The sequence below is a fragment of the Carcharhinus amblyrhynchos genome, chromosome 31, assembly GCF_965287045.1.
Source record: "Carcharhinus amblyrhynchos chromosome 31, sCarAmb.v2.hapA, whole genome shotgun sequence".
NCBI lineage: Eukaryota > Metazoa > Chordata > Chondrichthyes > Carcharhiniformes > Carcharhinidae > Carcharhinus > Carcharhinus amblyrhynchos.
The window spans coordinates 24,353,351-24,378,161 of record NC_137354.1 but is presented as its reverse complement, the minus strand read 5'-3'; the positions used below and the strand labels follow the sequence as shown (position 1 = coordinate 24,378,161).

The 24,811-nt window shown below is 48.6% G+C and overlaps 1 protein-coding gene across 1 annotated transcript; it reads left to right on the top strand.

Annotated features, from left to right (window-relative positions):
- Nucleotides 1-7,866: 7,866 nt before the first annotated feature.
- dnajc9 (DnaJ (Hsp40) homolog, subfamily C, member 9) lies at nucleotides 7,867-21,246 on the top strand. Its single transcript, XM_080215619.1, has 6 exons — nucleotides 7,867-7,958; nucleotides 9,005-9,205; nucleotides 10,059-10,199; nucleotides 15,146-15,400; nucleotides 20,151-20,237; nucleotides 20,838-21,246. Exons 2-6 carry the CDS (start codon nucleotides 9,026-9,028, stop codon nucleotides 20,952-20,954), a joined length of 780 nt encoding a protein of 259 aa, XP_080071745.1. The 5' UTR covers nucleotides 7,867-7,958; nucleotides 9,005-9,025; the 3' UTR covers nucleotides 20,955-21,246.
- The last annotated feature ends 3,565 nt before the right edge of the window (nucleotides 21,247-24,811 follow it).

The window sequence follows — 24,811 nt, the reverse complement described above, 5'->3', positions numbered from 1 at the left end:
CTATTCAGCCCATTGAACCTACACTAACAACAACCACACCCAGCCTCTATCCCTGTAACCCCGTGTATTTACCCTGCTAATCCCCCTGACACTAAGGATCAATTTAGCACGGCCAATGCATCAAAGCAGCACGTCTTTGGACTGTGGGAGGAAACAGGAGCACCGGAGGAAACCCATGCAGACACGGGGAGAACATGCAAACTCCACACAGCCAGTGACCTGAGGCCGGAATTGAACCCTGGCTCTGTGAGGCAGCAGCGCTAACCACTTTGAAGTACAGTGGGATTTTTTTACCACGCTAAAGGCGCTACATAAATACAAGTTGTTGTTTAATGTTGACAATGGATCAATGAAGGAGCTTTTACATAATGTTGGTTTTTGCTCTGATTTGAGTCATGGGAAAGGAAAAACTGCCCAGTGCTCCCTCCCCAACCTTTACCATGTATAAATGGACCTATTGCAGATCTTAATGTCAGCCTCTACGAAGCCAACCAGAAGTAAACATGAACTTCTCTTGGGAAGGTTTTTCCCTAATTTAAAGATAATTTGCCAAAATTATGGATACAAACTGACCTTTCTGTTTACAATCTGCTCAGATACATTTAATTAGGCCATAATTTCCAGGCACCCCAGTGTTGGATTGGAGTGGGGAGGGGAGTGGGGGGGGGAGGGGGGTAGGGGTGCGAGGCATCCTCCAAAAATGCACTGGGGAATCCCTCTTGGAACTTCATACATAAGTATTTGCATAACAATTGTCCAGAAGCACTGACTGGAATGTGGCAAAGTAACTTAGAAAGGACCCTATTGTTACTTACAAGGGATTTTGTTGTTACTTACAAGAGACTTTACTGTTACTTACAGTAGACTCTGTTGCTACTTACAAGGGACCTTATTGTTACTTACAGTGGACCCTATTATTTACAAGAGACCTATTGTTACATACAAGGGTCTCATAGAACATAGAACACTACAGCACAAACAGGCCCTTCGGCCCACAAGTTGCGCCGATCATATCCCTACCTACCAGGCCTATCTATAACTCCCAATCCCATTAAATCCCATGTACTCATCCAGAAGTCTCTTAAAAGACCCCAGCGAGTTCGCCTCCACCACCACCGACGGCAGCCGATTCCACTCACTCACCACCCTCTGAGTGAAAAACTTACCCCTAACATCTCCTCTGTACCTGCTCCCCAGCACCTTAAACCTGTGTCCTCTCGTAGCGACCATTTCAGCCCTGGGAAATAGCCTCCGAGAATCCACCCTATCTATACCTCTCAACATTTTATAAACCTCTATCAGGTCGCCTCTCAACCTTCGTCTCTCCAGGGAGAAGAGTCCCAGCTCCCTCAACCTATCCTCATAAGGCATGCCTCCCAATCCAGGCAACATCCTTGTAAATCTCCTCTGCACCCTCTCAATAGCTTCCACATCCTTCCTGTAGTGAGGCGACCAGAACTGCGCACAGTACTCCAAGTGGGGTCTGACAAGGGTCTTATAAAGTTGCAGCATTACCTCCCGACTCCGAAACTCAATCCCTCGATTAATGAAGGCCAGTACACCATACGCCTTCTTGACCACATCCTCCACCTGCGAGGCTGATTTAAGAGTCCTATGGACCCGGACCCCAAGGTCCTTCTGCTCTTCAACACTGCTAAGACTCCTACCCTTGATATTGTATTCCTTCATCCCAGTGATCCTGCCAAAATGGACCACTACACATTTATCTGCGTTGAAGTCCATCTGCCACTTCTCTGCCCAGTCTTGCATCCTATCTATGTCACGCTGCAACTTCTGACAACCCTCCAGCCTATCCACACCACCACCGACCTTCATATTGTCGGCGAACTTACTAACCCATCCCTCCACTTCCTTATCCAGGTCATTTATGAAAATGACAAACAGCAAGGGTCCCAGAACAGATCCCTGGGGCACTCCACTGGTGACCAACCTCCATGCAGAAAAAGACCCATCCACAACCACTGTCTGCGTTCTGTAGGCAATCCAGTTCTGGATCCACAAGGCAACAGCCCCTTGGATCCCATGCCCTCTCACTTTTTCAAGAAGTCTTTCATGGGGGACCTTATCAAACGCCTTGCTGAAGTCCATGTAAACCACATCCACCGCTCTTCCTTCGTCAATGTGTTCAGTCACATTTTCAAAGAACTCAACTAGTCTCTATTGTTACTTACAAGGGACCTAATTGTTACTTACAAGGGACCCTATTGTTACTTACAAGAGTCCCTACTGTTATTTACAAAGGTCCCTCTGTGTGTTAATGTTCCTAAGGATTATGCCATTTACAGTATAATTCAAACCTAAATTTGATCCTCCAAAATGCATCACCTTGCATTTGTCGGGATTAAATTCCATCTGCCATTTTTCTGTACTATTTGAATTGTTAATGCTGGAGAGTTCTGCCAGTTACTCCAAAAAAAGTTGGAGGAATTACAATAGTTAGCACTGTTGCTTCACAGCACCAGGGACCCAGGTTCAATTCCCGACTTGGGTCACTGTCTGTGCGGAGTTTGCATGTTCTCCCAGTGTCTGCGTGGGTTTCCTCCGGGTGCTCCGGTTTCCTCCCACAGTCCGAAAGACGTGCTGGTTTGGTGCACTGTCTATGCTAAATTCTCCCTTAGCGTACCCGAACAGGTGCCGGAGTGTGGTGACTCGGGGATTTTCACAGTAACTTCATTGCAGTGTTAACGTAAGCCTACTTGTGACTAATACATAAACATTTTACTTTTTATAGTTTTAAACACCGAGAGCAATCCCGCACATGAAACCCCCACACTCCTGACCCCACCCTCCCACTGGAGTCCCCCCCAGTGAACCCTAGCATGGGCTTCCCTGCGAACCCCACCAGCACTGGGCCCCCACCTCCCAAACTGACCCAGCATCCTGCTTACCCCTGATAACCTATCTTTTGATAAAGTTGCCTCTTACTCTGCTAAACTCCAGTCTTCCCAACCTTTCCTCATCAGACACCCAACCCAGAGCGGGTACAAACCCAGTAAATCTTCTCTGAACCACGTCCAATGCATTTACACCTTTCCTGAAATAAGCCATCCAATACTGCGCACTATACTGTACATATCAGTGGTAGGGAAATTATTGGAGAGGGTTCTTCAAGACAGACTTGGAAATAAATGGATGTATCAGCAAGAGGCAACATGGTTTTGTGAATGGGAGGGCGTGTCTCACTAAATTGGTTGAGTTTTCCGAGGAAGTGACAAAGATGAGGGTCGGGCAGTGGACGTTACCTTCATGGACTTCAGTAAGGCCTTTGACACAAGGACCCTCATTGGCAGACTGGCACAGAAGGTGTAGTCACATGGGAACAGAGGTGAGCTGGCAAGGTAGGTAGAAAACTGGCTTGATCATAGAAGCTGGTGGCTTTTGCTACCAAATAAACCCGTTGGACTTTAACCTTGTGTTGTGAAATTTCTTACTTGGTCATAGAAGACAGAGGGTAGCAGTGGAAAGGTGCGTTTCTGAATGGAAAGCTGTGACTAGTGGCATGCCTCAGGGATCAGTGCTATTTATTATACAAATGATTTGCAGGAAAATGTAACTGGTTTGATTTGTAAGTTTGCAGACGATACAAAGGTTGGTGAATGCAGCAGGATACAGATCAAAGAACAAAGGACAAAATCAGCTTGGGAAACAGGCCCTTCGGCCCAACGAGCCCACGCCGCCATCTCAACACCACCAGTCCCCCTCTCTCCCCTTGACCCCTGTCTAATGTTTTATGGCCATCCAGATTGAGGGAAACTGATTTCGGGACAATTTATTCCTGCCAATCAGCCTAACAGCACATCTTTGGGGTGTGGGAGGAAACCGGAGCACCCGGAGAAAACCCACGCAAGCACGGGGAGAATGCGCAAACTCCCCACAGACACCGGCCCAAATCCATGTGTCTGCACAACAATCAGTGATAGTCACTGAGCTGTCGTCTTGCCCAGCATCTGGTCCAGTTTAAGCACACACTAACGACATGAAGCACTAGGCCAATCCTGAACAAACAAGAGCAGCCCCAGTATGACCCATCGCGTGTATGCCCCTCGTTGGACACGAGGTGGACCGACTTAAAACCTGTGAATGAAAAGAGATCCATTAGAGACTTGGGCGGAGAGATGGCAGATGGAGTTTAATCCAGACAAATGTGAGGTAATGCATTTTGGAAGGTCAAATAAAGATAGGAAATATACAGTAAATGGCAGAACCCTTAAGAGTATTGATAGACAGAGGGATCTGGGCGTACAGGGAGAAACACATTGCCCTGAAAGTGGCAACGCAGGTGGAGAAGGTAGTCAAGAAGGCATACGGCATGCTTGCCTTCATCGGCCGGGGCACTGAGTTTAAAAATTGGCAAGTCATGTTGCAGTTTTATAGAACCTTAGTTGGAATATAGTGTTCAATTCTGGTCGCCACACTACCAGAAGGATGTGGAGGCTTTGGAGAGGGTACAGAAAAGATTTACCAGGATGTTGCCTGGTATGGAGGGCATTAGCTATGAGGAGAGGTTGGAGAAACTTGGTTTGTTCTCAATGGAACGACGGAGGTTGAGGGGCGACCTGATAGAAGTATGAGGGGCATGGACAGAGTCAATTACTAGGGGGCATAGGGTTAAGGATTTAAAGAAGATGTACGAGGCAAGTTTTTTTACACAGAGGGTGGTGGGTGCCTGGAACTCACTACCGGGGAGATAGTGGAAGCAGATACCAGTGACTTTTAAGGGGTGTGTGGACAAATACATGATTAGGATACATATACGTGAATAGATGATACCTGGAAGGATAGGAAGTTTTAGTTCAGTCAGGCAGCACGTTCAGTGTAGGCTTGGAGAGCCGGAAGCCAGTTCCTGTGCTGTAATTTTCTTTGTGTTTTGATTCAATGGGACACTCAAACCCCTCTGTACCTCAGAGCCCTGCAATCTTTCACAATTTGGATAGTGTACTTTCTGTCCCGTCTTACATTTTTCCATGTTATACTCCATTTCATAGAATCTGTAGTGCAGAAGGAGGCCATTTGGCACATCAAATCTGCACCAACTCACCGACATCTTACCCAGACCTGCCCTATCCCCATAACCTCCTGTGTTTACCCCGCTCAATCTCCTAACCTTGGGACACAAAGGGGCAATTTAGCACAGCCGATCCACCTAACCTGTACATCTTTCGAGGAAACCTGAGCACCCGAAGGAAATCCATGCAGACACAGGGAGAACTTGCGGACTCCACACAGACAAATGACCAAAGGCCAGAATGGAACCCGGGTCCCTGGCGCTGTGACACACAGTAAGAAGTCTCACAGCACCAGGTTCAAGCCCAACAGGTTTATTTGGTAGCACGAGCTTTCGCAGTCTCCCTGAAGGAGCGAGACTGTGAAATTTTGTGAATTGAGTTTGCGTCTTTATATGTACTGTTTGCGTATAGAACTTCCACTCACCTGACGAAGGAGCAGTGCTCCAAAAGCTAGTGGTGCTTATTACCAAATAAACCTGTTGGACTTTAACCTGGTGTTGTGAGACTTCTGTCTTTAAGAGGCTGCACTGTCTCTTTAAGAGGCTGCACTGTCTCTTTAAGGGGCTGCACTGTCTCTTTAACGGGCTGCACTGTCTCTTTAAGGGGCTGCTGTCTCTTTAACGGGCTGCACTGTCTCTTTAAGGGGCTGCACTGTCCCTTTAAGGGGCTGCACTGTCTCTTTAAGAGGCTGCTGTCTCTTTAACGGGCTGCACTGTCTCTTTAAGGGGCTGCACTGTCTCTTTAAGGGACTGCTGTCTCTTTAACGAGCTGCACTGTCTCTTTAAGGGGCTGCACTGTCCCTTTAAGGAGCTGTTGTCTCTCTAAGGGGCTGTTGTCCCTTTAAGGGGCTGCACTGTCTCTTTAAGGGGCTGCACTGTCTCTTTAAGAGGCTGCACTGTCTCTTTAAGGGGCTGCACTGTCTCTTTAAGAGGCTGCACTGTCTCTTTAAGGGACTGCTGTCTCTTTAACGAGCTGCACTGTCTCTTTAAGGGGCTGCACTGTCCCTTTAAGGAGCTGTTGTCTCTCTCTAAGGGGCTGTTGTCCCTTTAAGAGGCTGCACTGTCCCTTTAAGAGGCTGCACTGTCTCTTTAATAGGCTGCACTGTCTCTTTAAGGGGCTACTGTCTCTTTAACAGGCTGCACTGTCTCTTTAAGGGGCTGCACTGTCCCTTTAAGGAGCTGTTGTCTCTCTAAGGGGCTGTTGTCCCTTTAAGAGGATGCACTGTCCCTTTAAGAGGCTGCACCGTCTCTTTAATAGGCTGCACTGTCTCTTTAAGGGGCTGCTGTCTCTTTAACAGGCTGCACTGTCTCTTTAAGGGGCTGCATTGTCCCTTTAAGGAGCTGTTGTCTCTCTGAGGGGCTGTTGTCTCTTTAAGAGGATGCACTGTCCCTTTAAGAGGCTGCACTGTCTCTTTAATAGGCTGTACTGTCTCTTTAAGGGGCTCCACTGTCTCTTTAAGGGGCTGCACTGTCCCTTTAAGGAGCTGTTGTCTCTCTAAGGGGCTGTTGTCCCTTTAAGGGGCTGCACTGTCTCTTTAAGGGGCTGCACTGTCCCTTTAAGGAGCTGTTGTCTCTCTAAGGGGCTGTTGTCCCTTTAAGAGGATGCACTGTCCCTTTAAGAGGCTGCACTGTCTCTTTAATAGGCTGCACTGTCTCTTTAAGGGGCTGCTGTCTCTTTAACAGGCTGCACTGTCTCTTTAAGGGGCTGCATTGTCCCTTTAAGGAGCTGTTGTCTCTCTGAGGGGCTGTTGTCTCTTTAAGAGGATGCACTGTCCCTTTAAGAGGCTGCACTGTCTCTTTAATAGGCTGTACTGTCTCTTTAAGGGGCTCCACTGTCTCTTTAAGGGGCTGCACTGTCCCTTTAAGGAGCTGTTGTCTCTCTAAGGGGCTGTTGTCCCTTTAAGGGGCTGCACTGTCTCTTTAAGAGGCTGCACTGTCTCTTTAAGGGGCTGCACTGTCTCTTTAAGGGGCTGCACTGTCTCTTTAAGGGGCTGCACTGTCCCTTTAAGGAGCTGTTGTCTCTCTAAGGGGCTGTTGTCTCTTTAAGAGGATGCACTGTCCCTTTAAGAGGCTGCACAGTCTCTTTAACAGGCTGTACTGTCTCTTTAAGGGGCTGCACTGTCTCTTTAAGGGGCTGCACTGTCCCTTTAAGGAGCTGTTGTCTCTCTCTCTCTCTCTCTCAGGGGTTGTTGTCCCTTTAAGGGGCTGCACTGTCTCTTTAAGAGGCTGCACTGTCTCTTTAAGGGGCTGCACTGTCTCTTTAAGGGGCTGCACTGTCCCTTTAAGGAGCTGTTGTCTCTCTAAGGGGTTGTTGTCCCTTTAAGGGGCTGCACTGTCTCTTTAAGGGGCTGCACTGCTCCATGAACAGAATGTCCTCCTCGCGGAGCCGGTGCTTTGGCTCCAGCCGAGGCTCCGCCCCCAGCCCCTCCCCCCCTCTCTCGGGGCCTCGCGCTCCGTCACAGGAACTTCCCGCCATCTGGCCTCCCCAATCCGGGTCCTCAGCACCGCCCGCGCCCGGTTGGCAGGGGGCGGGGCAGAGGGGAAAGGTGCGGGGCTAGGGAGAGGCGAGGTGGAGACGGAACAGGATCAGGTTGAAGCAGCGGGCGGGGCGGGGCTGAGAGTGAGGGGGCGGGGCTGAGTGAGTGGCGCGGCTTTTCATGAGGAAGTAGGGTTGAGAGTGAGGGGGCGGGGCTGAGTGAGGGGCGGTGCCGAGTAAAGGACGGGGCTGAGTGAGGGGGCGGGGCTGAGTGAGGGGGCGGTGCCGAGTAAAGGGCGGGGCTGAGTGAGGGGGCGGGCTGGTAGTGAGGAAGCAGGGCGGGGCTGTGTGACGGAGGGGGTGGGGCTGTAAATGCGTTTCCGGTTGGCTTGATTTCAGTTCCGGTGATGTAAAGTGGAGCTTTGGCGGGAGAAAAAAAATCACCAACAAACCGGAGTGAGAAAGATCTGAATGAATATCCAGATAGAGACCGGGGGCAGAGGGTGGGCCGGGAGGGGGGATTGATACTGATATTGGGGATCGGGGGGGGAAATGGTGGGAGAGAGGCGTAGGGGGCGGGCAGGAGAGGGTTGGGGGTGTCTGAAGGGTAGAAGGAGGGGAGGGTGATGGGGATGAGAGCAGCGGCTTGGTGGTGGGGGGGGACGTTGGGATGGTGGTCAGAGGGAGGGACAGGAATTAGAGGTGAGGTAGACAGTGAGGGGGGATGGAGAGGGGATGGGGGAAGGGGGGTGGAGGGAGGGAGCGAGGGAGAGGGGGCGGAGGGAGGGATGGTGGGGGAGGGGCGGAGGAAGGGAGTGATGCAGAGGGGGCAGTGGGGTGGGGGGAAGGAAAGAGGGACAGAGCTGGGGTGAGAGGGACAGAGGGGGTGGGCAGACAGGGTGAGAGGGGCAGAGAGGGGAGGGACAGAGAGGGGGTGGGCAGACAGAGGGTGAGAGGGACAGAGGGGGTGGGCAGACAGGGTGAGAGGGGCAGAGAGGGGGTGGGCAGACAGGGGGTGAGAGGGACAGAGAGGGGGTGGGCAGACAGGGGGTGAGAGGGACAGAGAGGGGGTGGGCAGACAGGGGGTGAGAGGGACAGAGAGGGGGTGGGCAGACAGGGGGTGAGAGGGACAGAGAGGGGGTGGGCAGACAGGGTGAGAGGGGCAGAGAGGGGGTGGGCAGACAGGGTGAGAGGGGGTGGGCAGAGAGGGGGTGGGCAGACAGGGTGAGAGGGGCAGAGAGGGGGTGGGCAGACAGGGGGTGAGAGGGACAGAGGGGGGGTGGGCAGACAAGGGGTGAGAGGGACAGAGAGGGGGTGGGCAGACGGGGTGAGAGGGACAGAGAGGGGGTGGGCAGTCTGGGAGTGGGTGTGATTCACAGACTTTGGGCATTTCCCCTGTCTGTGGGTCGGACTCGGCTCTCCGCTCTGACTGCTGAGAGGGGGGAGCTAGGGTGGAGGTGGGAGGGGGAATCTCACTGATACAGGTTGTCTTCTGTTGACAGGTACCTGGCTGTGGCTTGGTCATGGGGCTGCTGGAACAGTGTGAGGAGGCGTTCGGGACCTCGGATCTTTACAAGGTTCTGGGTGTGAGGCCGGCGGCTTCAGAGGGAGAGATTCGCAGAGGGTATCGGAATGTCTCTCTCCGGGTTCATCCAGACAGGGTGACAGGGACACAGAAGGAAGCAGCCACTCACAAATTCCAGGTAAATTCTGTGAATGGGCACTAGTGCCAATTCTAGTTACTAGATACACCGGATAGTTCCTCCCCCCACCCTGCCATTGGCCCCTCACCGATATAGTGACTGCTTCTTAGCCCTTTCCAAATGCTTCAGCCAGAATGCAATCTCTGTGAGTCAGTGTGTCCCCCTTTCATGAACTTTACAGTGAAAGTGGCGCAGACAGCGATTGGCACTTTACTGTTAACTGCAGAGCTCAATCTTGCTGCATAAATCTTTTCCATTTACCCATGTCGAATAGTTGCCTGAAGCCACACGCACCCCGAACTCCTCCACACCACATACTCAGCCTCCTCCCATTCCAGCAGCACGTGTGTTCCCCATTCCCGAGTGAGCAGAGTGGGCCAACAGGTAGGGTTTTGCTCAGTACCACTGAATAGTGTGTGGATGGAGCAGAAAGTCCAGACTGAGCTCTTACTGCCAAGGGATGGCATGGATAACACCGCTGCCTCATGGCGCCAGGGATCCAGGCTCAATTCCAACTTTGGGTGACTGTGTGGAGTCTGCACATTCTCCCTGCGTCTGCGTGGATTTCCTCCGGTTTCCTCCCACAATCCAAAAATGTGCTGGTTAGGTGGATTGGCCATTCTAAATTGCTCCTTAGTATCCCAAGATGTGTATGGTAAGGGTTAAGATGCTCTGTCAGAGAGTTAGCTGCCTCCTGCACTATGGGGATTCTATGACTCTCGGGGAGGGTTGTTCACATCTGTGGTAACACACCATTAAAGAATGGATTAAGGGGCAGAACAGCACTGGGAGTGTATTTTATTAATCCCCGTCATTATCATTTACCTGGTCATTTCTGCATTTTCTTCACCAGATCCTGGGTAAAGTGTACAGTGTACTGAGTGACAGTGAGCAGCGTGCTGTGTACGATGAACAAGGTATCGTGGATGAAGAGGCTGATATTATGAAACAGGATCGTGACTGGGAGGAGTACTGGAGACTGCTCTTTAAGAAGGTACCAGTAAACACTCAACTGTTAAGAGATCCAGTGTTCTTGATAGGTTCAGCCTGTGAGAGGCAGCAGCGTGGAACACAAGCTCAGGCATGCTTCACTCAGTCGCACTGCAGCTTGACCGTTTACGTATAATCCTCATCAGGAACAGCCGCACCATTGATTCTTCCTGTTTGAAAATGGAGTTAAGAAGAAGGACAGGAAAAGCTCTGAAGTTCTTTTTGCAAGTTCCTTGTCACAATTTGTGATGCTGCTTTAACTACAGGTCTGGCAGGTTAATTTGGGCTTTGAGGTGCCCTGCTTCCCTGGCACATTGTCACTGCAGCTCTGCCTGCTGTTAGTTCACACTGACCTGAGTAACAGTGAGTGACAATGTGAGGGGACCAGGCTCCCCCAGAGCATCATTAGCTTTCTACCACTTCGTGTAATCGTACAGTGGAGAAGGAGGCCATTCGGCCCATTGAGTCTGCACCAACCACAATCCCACACAGGCCCTCTCCCCATAACCCCATGCATTTACCTGAGCTGGTTCCCTGACACTAAGGAGCAATTTTTTTTTTTAGCATGGCCAGTGCACCTAACGAGCACGTCTTTCAGACTGGGAGAAAACTGGAACACCGGGAGGAAACCCACGTAGACACGGGGTGAAAGTGCAAACTCCACACAGACAGTGACTCAAGCTGGGAATCAAACCCAGCTGTCTGGCACTGTGAGGCAGCACTGCTAACCATTGTGCCATCTGAAGTTGATGATTTTCAGAAGAAATTCTTCTTGGGTTTCAGTTTAGTGTCTAGAAGCATAATCCTGTACTTAATTAATTCTGTTGCTGGGTTGGGGGGTTGCTGTTAGTGTTTGGGGCCAGTTCATTGTTGAGGGGGGGAGTGGGGGGTTTAAGGCAGGTGCAGCAGCGTGGCTTGACTGTGACCCTCCTAGTGGTTGGTGGGGGGACCGGGGGGGGGGGGGTGATGCTAGGATAAGCTCCCTATTTAATCAAACTTTTATCAGTTATTGTCAGCTCCTCTGGCTGATTGGCAGATTTTGTTAATCTGCTGAACTAGAGTTGTTTCTTACATTGGAAGTCTGGAGGCACTGTTAGAAGGGATGTGACCAATGGTAACAAGCTGTAAGGGTCAGCTGACCCAGTAAACCATGGAACCAATTACAGAATGATGTGATGGTCAGCTGACCAGCTGAATCAGTATAAATAAGAACCTGTTGGGAATTGTGCGGAGCTTGGAGTGGCCCAGAACAAGGTCCAAAAGTTTGGAGTAATGATGTTTCTTTATTAAACCCTTTCTTTGATTTATAAGTTGTTGTAAGTTTTGTTGTATTTTCATTAGCTGCATGTTGAAGAGTCCCTTCTGAGGAAACACTGGTAGCAGAGGAATTTGGTGTTTGTCTTTGAATAATGCTACAACCGTGGCAGAAGGTAGAAGTAAACTGGTGGGATTGGATTGTCCCGCTGTCTTTTCAGATGCCGAACCATATCGGCCATGGAAGGCAGAGGTAGAGAGGTGGGAATGTGGACCCTGGTCACCACAATACCGAAAAAATAAGCAAGGTATGGCATTAGCTTTGTCGCTTCCAATTAGCAGCAAAGTATTTTCCAACTGGACAACAGATGCCCTGAATAAAGAAAAAGGGCTACAGCTCCTGCTACAATACTTCGATACGTTTTACCAGAAAGGACAATTCTTGGAGATTATGAAGGATGGATGATGTTTGACAGGATTAGGAGACAAGACACCCAGTCCATGGAAGAGTATATCATGGATTTTGATGGGGGCCATAACAGACTAACGAAATTTAATTTGAAGGTTCCAGTTGCAGTATTGGCCAGTTGTTGGATGGTGCATGTCTGTCACATATGGATACTCTGAGTAATGACTGGAATACAATTAAAGGGGTCAGAGCCCCTCTTTGATCAAATGGCAGCATCATTAAAAAAGTTTTTTGGGAGACAATCCTTCTCCACCACCTTGTTCAGTTCAGACTGGAGTACCATAGTGCCCAGAACAGAGGAATCAGTGATGACTCGACCATGTGTCAGACCAAATGGCACATGAAGACCTTTAAACAGAGACAGTGATGTCAGCAGACCTGGTGTCAAACGGTTATAACCTGATTTGAAAATGGGGAAAGATGACACACATGGGATACTAATAAAAGATGTTAAAATCAAAGGAATGCTAGAGGGATTGTGAGTCACTGTTTCCAATGCCATACCACTACATAGCAAACTGTCTTAAAAAAAAATAAATTGTGTCTTTGAAACCACGTGACACAGAACACGGGGAAACTGACAGCGACGAGGATAAGGACCACGAAGCCATTGTTTTGGTGGCAGGAGCGTTGAGTCTCATGTGTGCTGATGATGGACTCTCTTAACTGTGCTGTTCTAGATAGTACTGCCCATGCTAACGCGGCCAAGATTGGCCAGATTGTCATTGATCATAAAGGCCGAAAAAAAAGTAAAAGAATATGATAGTTCCGCCTGCTTTAGATTTGGAAATGACAAAACTCTAACATTCTCCAAAAGGGTGATGCTTCCCTGTAAGATTGCGGGAATCAGTTTATTTAGAAGTACAGATATAGTTTCCAGTGATATATCTTTGTTATTAAGCAGGTCTGTGATGAAGAAAGCTCAGATGGCCATTGATTTGAAGCAGGATAAAGCTGTGGTATTTGGGAAAACATTTTACAAGATCTGGCCATTATTGTCTTCCTTTAAGCGAACTGAAAAATCAGACCAAAGGATTCATGAGGCATTGGTGTTGCTAACAGACAGCAGCATGATGGACAAAAAGAAGATTATTCTGAAACTTCAGTCTCAGTTTGCTCATCCAGCACCACAGAGACTGACTGACACTGCTGCAGGATGCAGGTGTGCTGGACAAAGGATATAATGATCTCAGGTCAAATATCAGCCCAGTGAGAAATTCATATAGAAGGACACCCTCTACATCCAGTTGTGAGTCACCTACTAGCACAAGATCTAAACGATGTAATGGCAATGGAGCTAAAGATATGGGGCAAGGACAAAGGCAGCTATCTATTGCACTTTGTGGACATGGCCACCCAGTTTAGCGTATCCACGGTGATTTACAGCAAAGATAAAATGACCATTATAGATAAAATTATGACCCACTGGATTGGAACAGGATTGGGGGCACCGTCTAAATTTTTGACGGACGATTGGGGGTGAATTCGCAAATGATGAGTTTCAAGATATGTGCGAAGGTTTACACATTGTAATGCACACTGCAGCAGAGCCCATTCAGCCTTCTGTGAAAGGAATCACATGGTTATAGGTGACCTGTTGCATTAAATTTTGGTAAATCAACCGGGCTGTAAATTGCAGGTTGTATTAGCATAGGCAGTGCGCACAAAAAGTTTGTTACAAATGGTCAGGAGCTATAGTCTATACCAGTTGGTATACTGGAGGAATCCACAGTTACCGTCAGTATTAACAGATGTTCCCCCATCGCTGGAAGGGACGAGCATTAGCTCCATGTTTTCTGCACACTTAAACACTGCATGCTGGGAGTCAAGCTGCTGGTGCTTTTCGATATGTTGGTCTTGATATCCAACAGTACCTTGGGGTAACAATGAGTCAATAGAATATCTAAACAGTATTAATCCCATTCCCATCACCAGAAAAAGATCAACGGAAAAAGAGGAACGGGCCAATGAGAAAGAAACATGATTGTTAAGGAGTTTGATAGGACAGCTAAATTGACTATGTACACAGACAAGACCAGATGGGAACTATAATGTCCTGGAGCTCACTAATATGTTGAAGCATGCCACAGTCAGAGAGATCTTGCAGGCTAATACAACATTAAAAAAGTTAAAATTAGAGGAGCGTGTAATTAAATTCCGAGCACTAGGAGAAGCAGAAGAAATGAAATTGGTCGTGTTTAGTGATGCTTCACATGTCAATCTGCCAGATGGACATTCAACCGGTGCTGTATTCATAATATTCCTGGTAGGTAAGGAAGGAAAATGTTGCCCATTGGCCTGGGAAACAAAGAAGATAAGCCAAAAGCACATTGGCGGCTGAAACCCGAGTGTTAGTGGAAGCATTGGGTATGAGGATATTTGTCAGACACGTTTACGGAACTTTTTTTATGGCCACATCGGGTAAGAAAGTACTGATTGAATGTTATGTGGACAATGTTCACTTAACAAAAAGTCAAGTAACAGAAAAGCGACTGAGAATTGATTTGGCCAGCATTAAACAAATGCTGGAAAACATGGAGGTTCCCAAACTGGTGCAAATCTACAGGTATCAGACTGTTTTAGTAAAAGGGGGCAGGTACTGGAAAGTTATTAAGAATACTGGAGGATGGTTGTCTTAAATTATTTTTGTATTGGATGTAATGTGACCAATGGTAACAAGCTGTAGGGGTCAGCTGACCCAGTAAACCATGGAACCAATAGTCAGCTGACCAGCTGATTCACTATAAATAAGGAACTGTGTAGAATTGTGGGGAGCTTGGAGTGGCCCAGGGTGAGGTCCCAAAGTTTGGAGTAATGAAGTTTCTTTATTAAACCCTTTCTTTGATTAATAAGTTGCAGTAAGTTTTGTTATATTTTTATTGTCTGCATTTGAAGAGTTCCTCCTGAAGAATCAAACACAAGTTGTTGATGTGGAATTCAATCTGATTAATTCCTGTAACCAGTGTATTTATTTCTAAACGGATGTAGTGACCTGTGGGCTAGTTGTCCTGTGGGTCAGTTGTCCCGAGGTTACCTGAACTAACATTGACGTTGGAGAATTTACTCCAGGGTGGCAAGGTGAAATAAAATCTAAAAATGAGGAAATGGTGTAATCCGTGCTGATACCTGACTGGGTTTTGGGTATCTGTCACCCAGGATTAGAAGCTTGAATTTGCTGCTAGGGATTTTGGTTTTCACATTTCACTTTGATGTTTGCTTGTGCCCAGGTCACAGTGGCTGACATTAAGAATTTTGAAGATAAGTACAAAGGGTCTTCAGAGGAGAGGGAAGATATAAAACAAGCGTACCTGGATTTTGAGGGGGACATGAACAGCATCATGGAGTCGGTGTTGTGTTCCAGATCTGAAGATGAAGCACGGATCCGTGCCATCCTGGAGGCGGCCATTGAGGAAGGAGAGATTCCGGCCTACACAGCGTTTACCAAGGAGAGCGCGCACAAGCAGAGAGCCCGTAAAAGGAGGGTAAGTAATTTATTCTCAATCCATTCAACCATTCCAAAACAGCTCTTGTCCCGCTCCACTGAAATGTCACGCCTGATCATGTAGGGATTCAGCCCATCGAGTCTGCACAAGCAACAATCCCATTCAGGACTCATCCTTGTCGTAGATGTGGTATATTTGTACTTTCAGAAAGCGTTTGTCAAAATCCTGCACAAGATTAAAGCAAATGGGATTGGATAAGTGTATTGAGATGGACAGAAAACTGGCTGGCAGAGAGGAAACAAAGAATAGGAATTAATGAGTGCTTTTCAAATTGGCGGGCAGTAACTAGTGGGGTGCCACAGGGATCAGTGCTGGGACCCCAGCTATTCACAATATATATTAATGATTTGGATGAGAGAACAAAATGTAACATCTCAAAGTTTGTTGATGATACCAAGTTGGGTGGGAGGGTGAACTGTGACGAGGATGCACAGATCCTTCAGAATGATCTGGACAGATTGGATGAGTGGGTAAATCAATGGCGGATGCAGCATAAGTTGGATAAATGTGAGGTTATTCACTTTGGAAGCAAAAGCAAGAAGGCAGATTACTCCCTGAATGGCTGTAAATTGAGAGAGGGGAGTGTGCAGAGGGACCTGGGTGTCCTTGTGCACCAGTCACTGAAGGTAAGCATGCAGGTACAGCAGGCGGTAAAGAAGGCAAATGGTATGTTGGCCTTCATTGCGAGAGGTTTCGAGTACAGGGATGTATTGCTGCAATTATACAGGGGCCTTGGTGAGGCCACACCTAGAGTATTGTGTACAGTTTTGGTCTCCTTTTCTGAGGAAGGATGTTCTTGCTCTCGAGGGAGTGCAGCGAATGTTTACCAGGCTGATTCCAGGGATGGTGGGACTGATGTATGAGGAGAGATTGACCAGGTTAGGATCGTTTTCACTGGAGTTCAGATGAATGAGGGGGAGATCTCATAGAGGCTTATAAAATTCTAACAGGACAGGACAGGGTAGATGCAGGGAGGATGTTCCCGATGGTGAGGGGAGTCCAGAACCAGGGGTCACAGTCTGAGTTTTCAGAGTAGACCGTTTAGGACGGAGGTGAGGAGACACTTTTTTCATCCAAAGAGAGAAGAGCCTGTGGAATTCATTCCCACAGGAAGTAGTTGATGCCAAAACATTGAATGTATTCAAGAGGCGGGCTGGATATAGCACTTGGGGCGAATGGGATCAAAGGTTATGGGGAAAGGCAGGATTACGCTATTGAGTTGGGTGATCAGCCATGATCGTAATGAATGGTGGAGCAGGCTCGAAGGGTCAAGTGGCCTCCTCCTGCTCCTATCTCCTGTTTTCTGTTACGCCCTTAATTTACTCTGCTATTAAGGGGCAAATTAGCAGGCTAACCCACCTGACCTGCACATCTTTGGATTGTGGGAGGAAACTGGAGCACCCAAAGGAAACCACACAGGTTTGGGGAGAATGTGCAAACTCCACACCCACAGTCACCTGAGGCTGGAAGTGAACACATTATATTTGATTTATTACTATCATGTGTATTAGTATATAGTGAAAAGTATTGTTTTTTTGCGTGCTATACAGAACATACCGTTCATAGAGAAGAAAAGGAGAGAGTGCAGAATTATTTGATTTGATTTATTATTGTCACATGTATTAGTATACAGTGTAAAGTATTATTTCTTGTGCACTGTATAGACAAAACATACTGTTCATACAGAAGGAAAGGAGCAGGTGTAGAATGTAGTGTTACAGTCATAGCTAGGGTGTAAAGATCAACTCAGTGCGAGGTAGGTCCATTCAAAAGTCTGGCAGCAGGGAAGAAGCTGTTCTTGAGTATCTTGGTACGTGACCTCAGACTTTTGTACCTTTCTTGATGGAAGAAGGTGGAAGAGAGAATGTCCAGAGTGTGTGGGGTCCTTAATTATGCTGGCTGCTTTTCCAAGGCAGCAGGAAATGTAGACAGCCAGTGGATGAGAGGTTGGTTTACATGATGGACTGGGCCTCATTCATGACCCTTCTTGCAGTCTGGGGCAAAGCAGGAGCCATGCCAAGCTGTGATACAATCAGAGAGAATGCTTTCTTTGGTACTTCTGTAAAAATTGGGTGAGAGTTGTAGCAGATGTGCCAAATTTCATAGAATCATAGAATCCTACTGTGCAGGAGGAGGCCATTTGGCCTACTGAGTCTGCACCGACCATAATCCCACCCAAGCCCTATCCCCATAACCCTATGCATTTACCGTAGCTAGCCTCCTTACACTAAGGGGCAATTTAGCCTAGCCAATCCACCTAACCTGCACGTCTTTGAATTGTGGGAGACAGCTAGAGTACCCGAAAGAAACCCACGCAGACATGGGGAGAATGTGCAAACTGCATGCAGGTAGTGACCCAAGCTGGGATCCTGGCACTGTGAGGCAGCAGTGCCAACCGCTGTGTCACCATGCTGCCCTTAGTCTTCTGAGAAAATAAAGGCATTGGTGGGCTTGCTTAACTATAGTGTGACATGGGGGGAAGCTGGGACAGGATGTTGGTGATCTGGACACCTGAAAATGGCCAGTTCAGTTCCTGTCGATGGTTTAAACCACCCCCGGATATTGATAGTGGGGGAATTCAGTGAAGGTAATGTCATTGCATGTCGTGGTGAGCTGGTTAGATTTCTGTCATTGGGGTGGCCATTGCCTGGTTCTTGCATGGCATGAATGTTACTTGCCACTTGTCAGCCCGAGTTTGAATATTGTCCACGTCTTGCTGCTTTTGACCATGCACCATTTCAGTATGAGGATAGCGGATGGTACGGAATGTTGTGCAGTCATCAGCTACACTGAATATAATGAGCAAATCGTTTGGAGTGTCTGTCATTTTTGGTGGTTTAAAATTTAGTTAGTCAAAGGTGGTTGCTGATTTAAAAATTAATTGTTACAATAAACCCACATTAAAATCCAACCAGTTCTCGTCCTTAAAATGCATTGAGCATGTTTCTTTAAATAAATTTTATTTTCAAAAAATTCTCAAATACCTCCAGATTACAGCCGGTTTTGCATTTGAACATAGAACACTACAGCACAAACAGGCCCTTCGGCCCACAAGTTGCGCCAATCACATCCTTACCTACCAAGCCTATCTATCACCCTCAATCCCATTAAATCCCATGTACCCATCCAGAAGTCTCTTAAAAGACCCCAGCGAGTTCGCCTCCACCACCACCGACGGCAGCTGATTCCACTCACTCACCACCCCCTGAGTGAAAAACTTACCCCTGACATCTCCTCTGTACCTGCTCCCCAGCACCTTAAACCTGTGTCCTCTCGTAGCGTATTTGGTGATACTCGAGTTGGTACAAGCAGAACCCTGAGTGAATTTCCAATTCTCTTCCCACACACAGATATTACCATTAGTGGTATTATTGCTAGAGTACTAATCCAGAAACTCAGCTAATGTTCTGGGGACCCAGGTTCGAATCCCGCCATGGCAGGTGGTGGAATTTGAATTCAATAAAAAAAAAATTCTGGAATTAAGAATCTACTGATGACCATGAAACCATTGTCAGAAAAACCCATCTGGTTCACTAATGTCCTTTCGGGAAGGAAGTTTACTGTCCTTACCTGGTCTGGCCTACGTGTGACTCCAGAGCCACAGCAATGTGGTGGACTCTCAACTGCCCTCCAAGGGCAACCAGGGATGGGCAATAAATGCTGACCAGCCAGTGACACCCATGTCCCATGAATGAATTAAAAAAAAAAAATTCTGGGACAGGTCAGCGTCTGTCACCAGGGGCTTGTAGCTTGAGGGGGTGCCACTCCACATCGTGTGGTGTGTCCCACTCTTACCACCAGCCATTGGTGCTTGGCAGGCTGACACTCACCCTGTTTGACCACGTTTTGAACGCATCTTCCTTGACCGTCAAGTCTTGGGTGGGACTCGAACCCAGAGATCCTGGCTCAGAGGCAGGAATGCTAACCTGTTGCACCACAAAACCCTCTTCACCCTGGGGGAAAAGGCTGGGATTTGCGGTTGGAGTGCAGATTTCAGACAGATTTATGGCCAGTTTTGCTTTGCATTCAGCCTGGCAGGTGTCTGGAAACAGGGCAGAGCCACTGGGCCATTGTGATGGGTACACATCCATAAGAACATAAGAAATAGGAGCAGGGGTAGGCCATCTGGCCCTTCGAGCCGACTCCCTGGGCAATTCCCTTGGGATGGGGAAGTGATGATTCCGAGCCGAACCAGTCATCGTGTAGAGTGGGGCTGAGAGTCACTGCCTCAAGTCAGAGAATTGAGCAAACAGCACGAGAATGCTGGAGTCTGTTTATCTTCCCCAAACCCAGCTGCACCTTTTGCAGCGAGGTAACTGCTGAATTTGGACAGGTCATTGACAGTTTTGCTGCTCCAGAACTCAGACTTGCAGCAGCGACTGGATTTGCTTTCTGTACTGCGACCAGGTCTGTGCCTGATGTACAGCCTCAGTCAGAGTGGATGAGGTCAGGCAGTGGACTCTGGGGAGCAGCCCTGGGACTGTGGGCCCTGTTAAAGGTTAGTGTAGAGGGGCTGGTGTAGATGTGTGGGGCCAGTGTAAGTGAGGGGCCGGAATGAGTTTGGGTCAGTGTTGAAGGCTCATTGGCCCCTCGACACTAACCCTGACCATGTGTGGGGAGCAGCTGGCATAGGGAGGAGGGTACAGTGTAAGTGAGGGTCAGTGTCAGTATAGCAGCAGTATTGTAGATGAGTTATCATTTGTCACTCACTAACATCTCTTCACATCAGGGCGAGAGAGAGGCTCGAGAAGCGGAAGCAATGAGACATGAACTGGGTCTGGCAGACGGAAGCGACGCCCTCAAAATGCTCATCCAGGTAAGTGAGTGGATTGTGCCCCAGGTATAAACATCCCATTGATGCTGAGTAACTTTCTGCTCGTCCTCCTGCTGTGATTACTGTCCTGGAACAGTCACCCTCCTGTCTGGTACTCTGCCAACTTGCTAGTTCCTGGACCATTATGACTATTGTAACCAGACCTGTCCTTGGGTAACATTGGGATTCCCAGCTCTGGTCCCGGGATAATGTTGGGACTGCGTTCCCAGGAATCGGCACTGCTCTCTGGGTAACAGTGGGTCTGCCTTCCTGGGAATCATTGCCTATTCTTTAATGGTTTATCGAAATCCAGATTTTGAGAGTTCAGATTGACAAGGATGTGAACCTGTGTCCAGCCAAAGCACCCACTGTCTGGTTCGTCCACTGTACCCACCATGTCCCACCTTTCTTCCCTACCTGTCTCAGGATGGGAGTCACTGGGGTTGGGGAGGGTCATCACGAGCCTCCTGTGGCCTGCCTGTTGCCTCCACCCTGTGCGTTGCTCATTGTTTCACCTGGATTGAGGGGAGCCGTGCCAGCAGGAAGGTGGGGGTTTGGGTTGGAGCCCTGACTGAGTTGCTGATTGGATCGTTGTGTCTTCAGAGCAAGCAGCAGAACAGAGAGAAGCAGCTGGACAGTTTCTTATCAGCAATGGAGGCCAAATACTGCACAAATACCCAAAAAGGGGGCAAGAAGAGTGTCAAGAAAGGGAAGAAGTGAGAAGGAAGTGTCCAGTTCAGAGGGACATGGCAAGTACACACATTAATCAGCAATTCCGGAGCGGGGGAGATCTGAAATCAGGACGTGGATATGACAACCTTTCTGCTCAGAGCTGGACAGCTGATTGGGCACGTCACCTTTTTCCTGAAGAACGAGTATTGTGTTTTAACTTTGTCTTGTGTAAGCTATTCTGATCCATCCTTAATCTGGAGTGTTACTCTGTAATGGGAAAGCGATGGTATTGTTTGTAACATTGGCCTATTTTGGCAAATAAAGGTTATTTTTGGATGAATTCATTTCTAAAAACTTGTCAAATGTTTTAATGAGAGCGTCTGTTAGTAAGAAGGCATATCTTGGCTAGAACTAATGTCCCTTCACTCAAATCCAAACATTTCATTCCAAACATTGTAGCCCTCTTGTGGCACTACTCTCACAAGCAGTTCCCCACACAGACTCTCACTGGGGTACGGGTCCCCCACACACTGACTCTCACTGGGGTACGGGTCCCCCACACACTGACTCTCACTGGGGTACGGGTCCCACAAACACTGACTCACTGGGGTATAGTTCCTTATACTGAGTCTCACTGGGATACAGTTCTATACACACTGACTCTCACTGGGGCATGGGTCCCATGCACACTCAGTCTCACTCGCATTCATTTTGACACACTGACTTTCACTGGAGTTCTGGTTCCACACATACTGACTCACTGGGGTACGGGTCCCACACACACTGACTCACTGGGGCACAGGTCCCACACACACTCTCTCACTGGGGTACGGGTCCCAAATATACTGTCTCTCACTGGGGTACGGGTCCCACACACAGACTCTCACTGGGGTACGGGTTCCACACACACACACTGACTCTCACTGGGGTACGGGTCCCAAATATACTGTCTCTCACTGGGGTACGGGTCATAAGAACATAAGAAATAGGAGCAGGATAGGCCATCTAGCCCTTCGAGCCTGCCCCGCCATTCAATAAGGTCATGTCTGATCTGTCGTGGCTCAGTTCCAAATTCGCGCCCTCTCCCCATAACCCTTAATCCCCTCGCTTATCAAAAACCCATCAACCCGCATCTTAAAAATATTGAGCGAGGCAGCCTCCACCACCTCAACGGGCAGAGAATTCCAGAGATTCACCACCCTTTGAGTGAAGAAGTTCCTCCTCAACTCTGTTCTAAACTGCCCCCCCTTTATCTTGAGGCTGTGCCCCCTAGTCCTACTGTCCTTTCTGAGCGGGAAGAGTCTCTCCACCTCTATCCTATCCATCCCATTCATCATCTTATACGTCTCAATGAGATCTCCCCTCATTCTTCTAAACTCTAACGAGTACAAGCCTAGTTTATTCAGCCTCTCCTCATAGCTCAACCCCCTCAACTCCGGTATCAGCCTAGTAAACCTCCTCTGCACTCCCTCCAAGGCTAAAATATCCTTGCGTAAGTGCGGCAACCAAAACTGCACACAGTACTCCAGCTGCGGCCTCACCAATGCCCTATACAGCTGCAGCAAGACCTCCCTACTTTTATATTCAATCCCCGTTGCTATGAAGGCCAGCATCCCATTAGCCTTCCTGACCACCTGCTGCACCTGCAGGCTGGGTTTTTGCGACTCATGCACAAGGACCCCGAGGTCCCTCTGCACCGTCGCCTGCTGCAGTTTTTTGCCACGTAAGTAATAGTCCTTCCTACCATTATTCCTACCAAAGTGGACCACCTCGCATTTGCCAGTTCCTGGCCCATTCGCCCAGCCTATCTAGATCCTTCTGCAGACTCTCCACACCCTCCGCGCAATTTGCTGTTCCACCAATCTTGGTGTCATCAGCAAATTTCGACACCATACACTCGGTTCCCTCCTCCAGATCATCTATATAAATGGTAAATAGCTGAGGCCCCAGCACCGACCCCTGGAGCACTCCACTAGTCACCAACCGCCAATCCAAATAGCACCCATTAACCCCCACTGTCTGCCTCCTATTTGACAACCAATCCTCTATCCACGCTAACACCCTACCCCCAACTCCATGCCCCCTTACCTTCTGTAATAACCTCTTGTGAGGTACCTTGTCAAACACCTTCTGAAAATCAAGAAAGACCACATCCACCGGCTCTCCTCTATCCACCGCCCTAGACACATCCTCATAGAACTCCAATAAATTTGTCAGACACGACTTCCCCTTAACGAAACCGTGCTGCGTCTGCTCGATCAAGCAATTCCCCTCACGGTGCGTCGCTATTTCCTCCTTGATGACGGATTCTAACATTTTACCTACAACAGACGTTAAACTAACCGGCCTATAATTCCCTGCCTTTTGCCTGCCACCCTCCTTAAACAACGGCGTAACATTAGCCGTTTTCCAATCTTCCGGCACTTCCCCGGAATCCAGCGACGTCTGGAAAATAACCACCAAGGCATCCACTATCACCTCCGCCATTTCTTTCAGAACCCTCGAATGCATTCCATCCGGTCCTGGGGACTTGTCCACAATCAGTCCCTCCAGTCTGCCGAGCACCGCCTCTCTAGTAACAATAATGTCATTGAGACCCTCCAGTCCTACCACCTTTCCATCGCTAACACCCAGCAAATTATTCACGTCTTCCTCCGAGAAGACAGAAACAAAAAAGTTATTCAAGACCTCAGCCACTTCCCCATCCCCTACCACTAAGTCCCCCCTCTCATCCTGTGAGGGTCCAACATTCACCCTAGCCAGCCTCTTCTTTTTTATATATTTATAAAAACTCTTGCTATCCTTTTTTATATTAAGCGCTAGCCCAGCTTCATAGTTTCTCCTACCCTTCTTTATCAACTTCTTTGTCAATCTTTGTTGACATTTAAACCTCTCCCAATCCTCTTCTCGCCCACTACTCTTAGCTACTCTAAACGCCTCCGCTTTTAATTTAACACTTTCCTTCACCTCCTTTGTTATCCACGGCTTATTACCTCTCCTCCTACGGTCCTTTTTAACCATCGGAATAAATTTCTGCTGAGCGCCAAGAAAGATCTCCTTAAAGATCCTCCACTGCTCCTCAGCAGACCTACCTTCCAACACGCTCCCCCAGTCAACATTTGCCAATTCTTCTCTCATCCTACTGTACTCCCCTCAGTTCAAACAAAGGACGCGTGTCCGGGAACCCACTTTCTCCTCCTCCATCTGCACCAGAAGCTCCACCGTACAATGATCACTCTCCCCAAGAGGATCCCACACACACTGACTCTCACTGGGGTACGGGTCCCACACACACTGACTCTCACTGGGGTACGGGTCCCACACACACTGACTCTCACTGGGGTACGGGTCCCACACACACTGACTCTCACTGGGGTACGGGTCCCACACACACTGACTCTCACTGGGGTACGGGTCCCACACACACTGACTCTCACTGGGGTACGGGTCCCACACACACTGACTCTCACTGGGGTACGGCTCCCACACACACTGACTCTCACTGGGGTACGGGTCCCACACACACTGACTCTCACTGGGGTACGGGTCCCACACACACTGACTCTCACTGGGGTACGGGTCCCACACACACTGACTCTCACTGGGGTACGGGTCGCCCATACACTGACTCTCACTGGTGTACGGGTCCCACACACACTGACTCTCACTGGGGTACGGGCCCCACTCATACTGACTCTCACTGGGGTACGGGTTCCACACACACACTGACTCTCACTGGGGTACAGTCCCACACACACTGACTCTCACTGGGGTACGGGCCCCACTCATACTGACTCTCACTGGGGTACGGGTCCCACACGCACTGACTCTCACTGGGGTACGGGTCCCACACACACTGACTCTCACTGGGGTACAGTTCCACACACATTGACTCTCACTGGGGT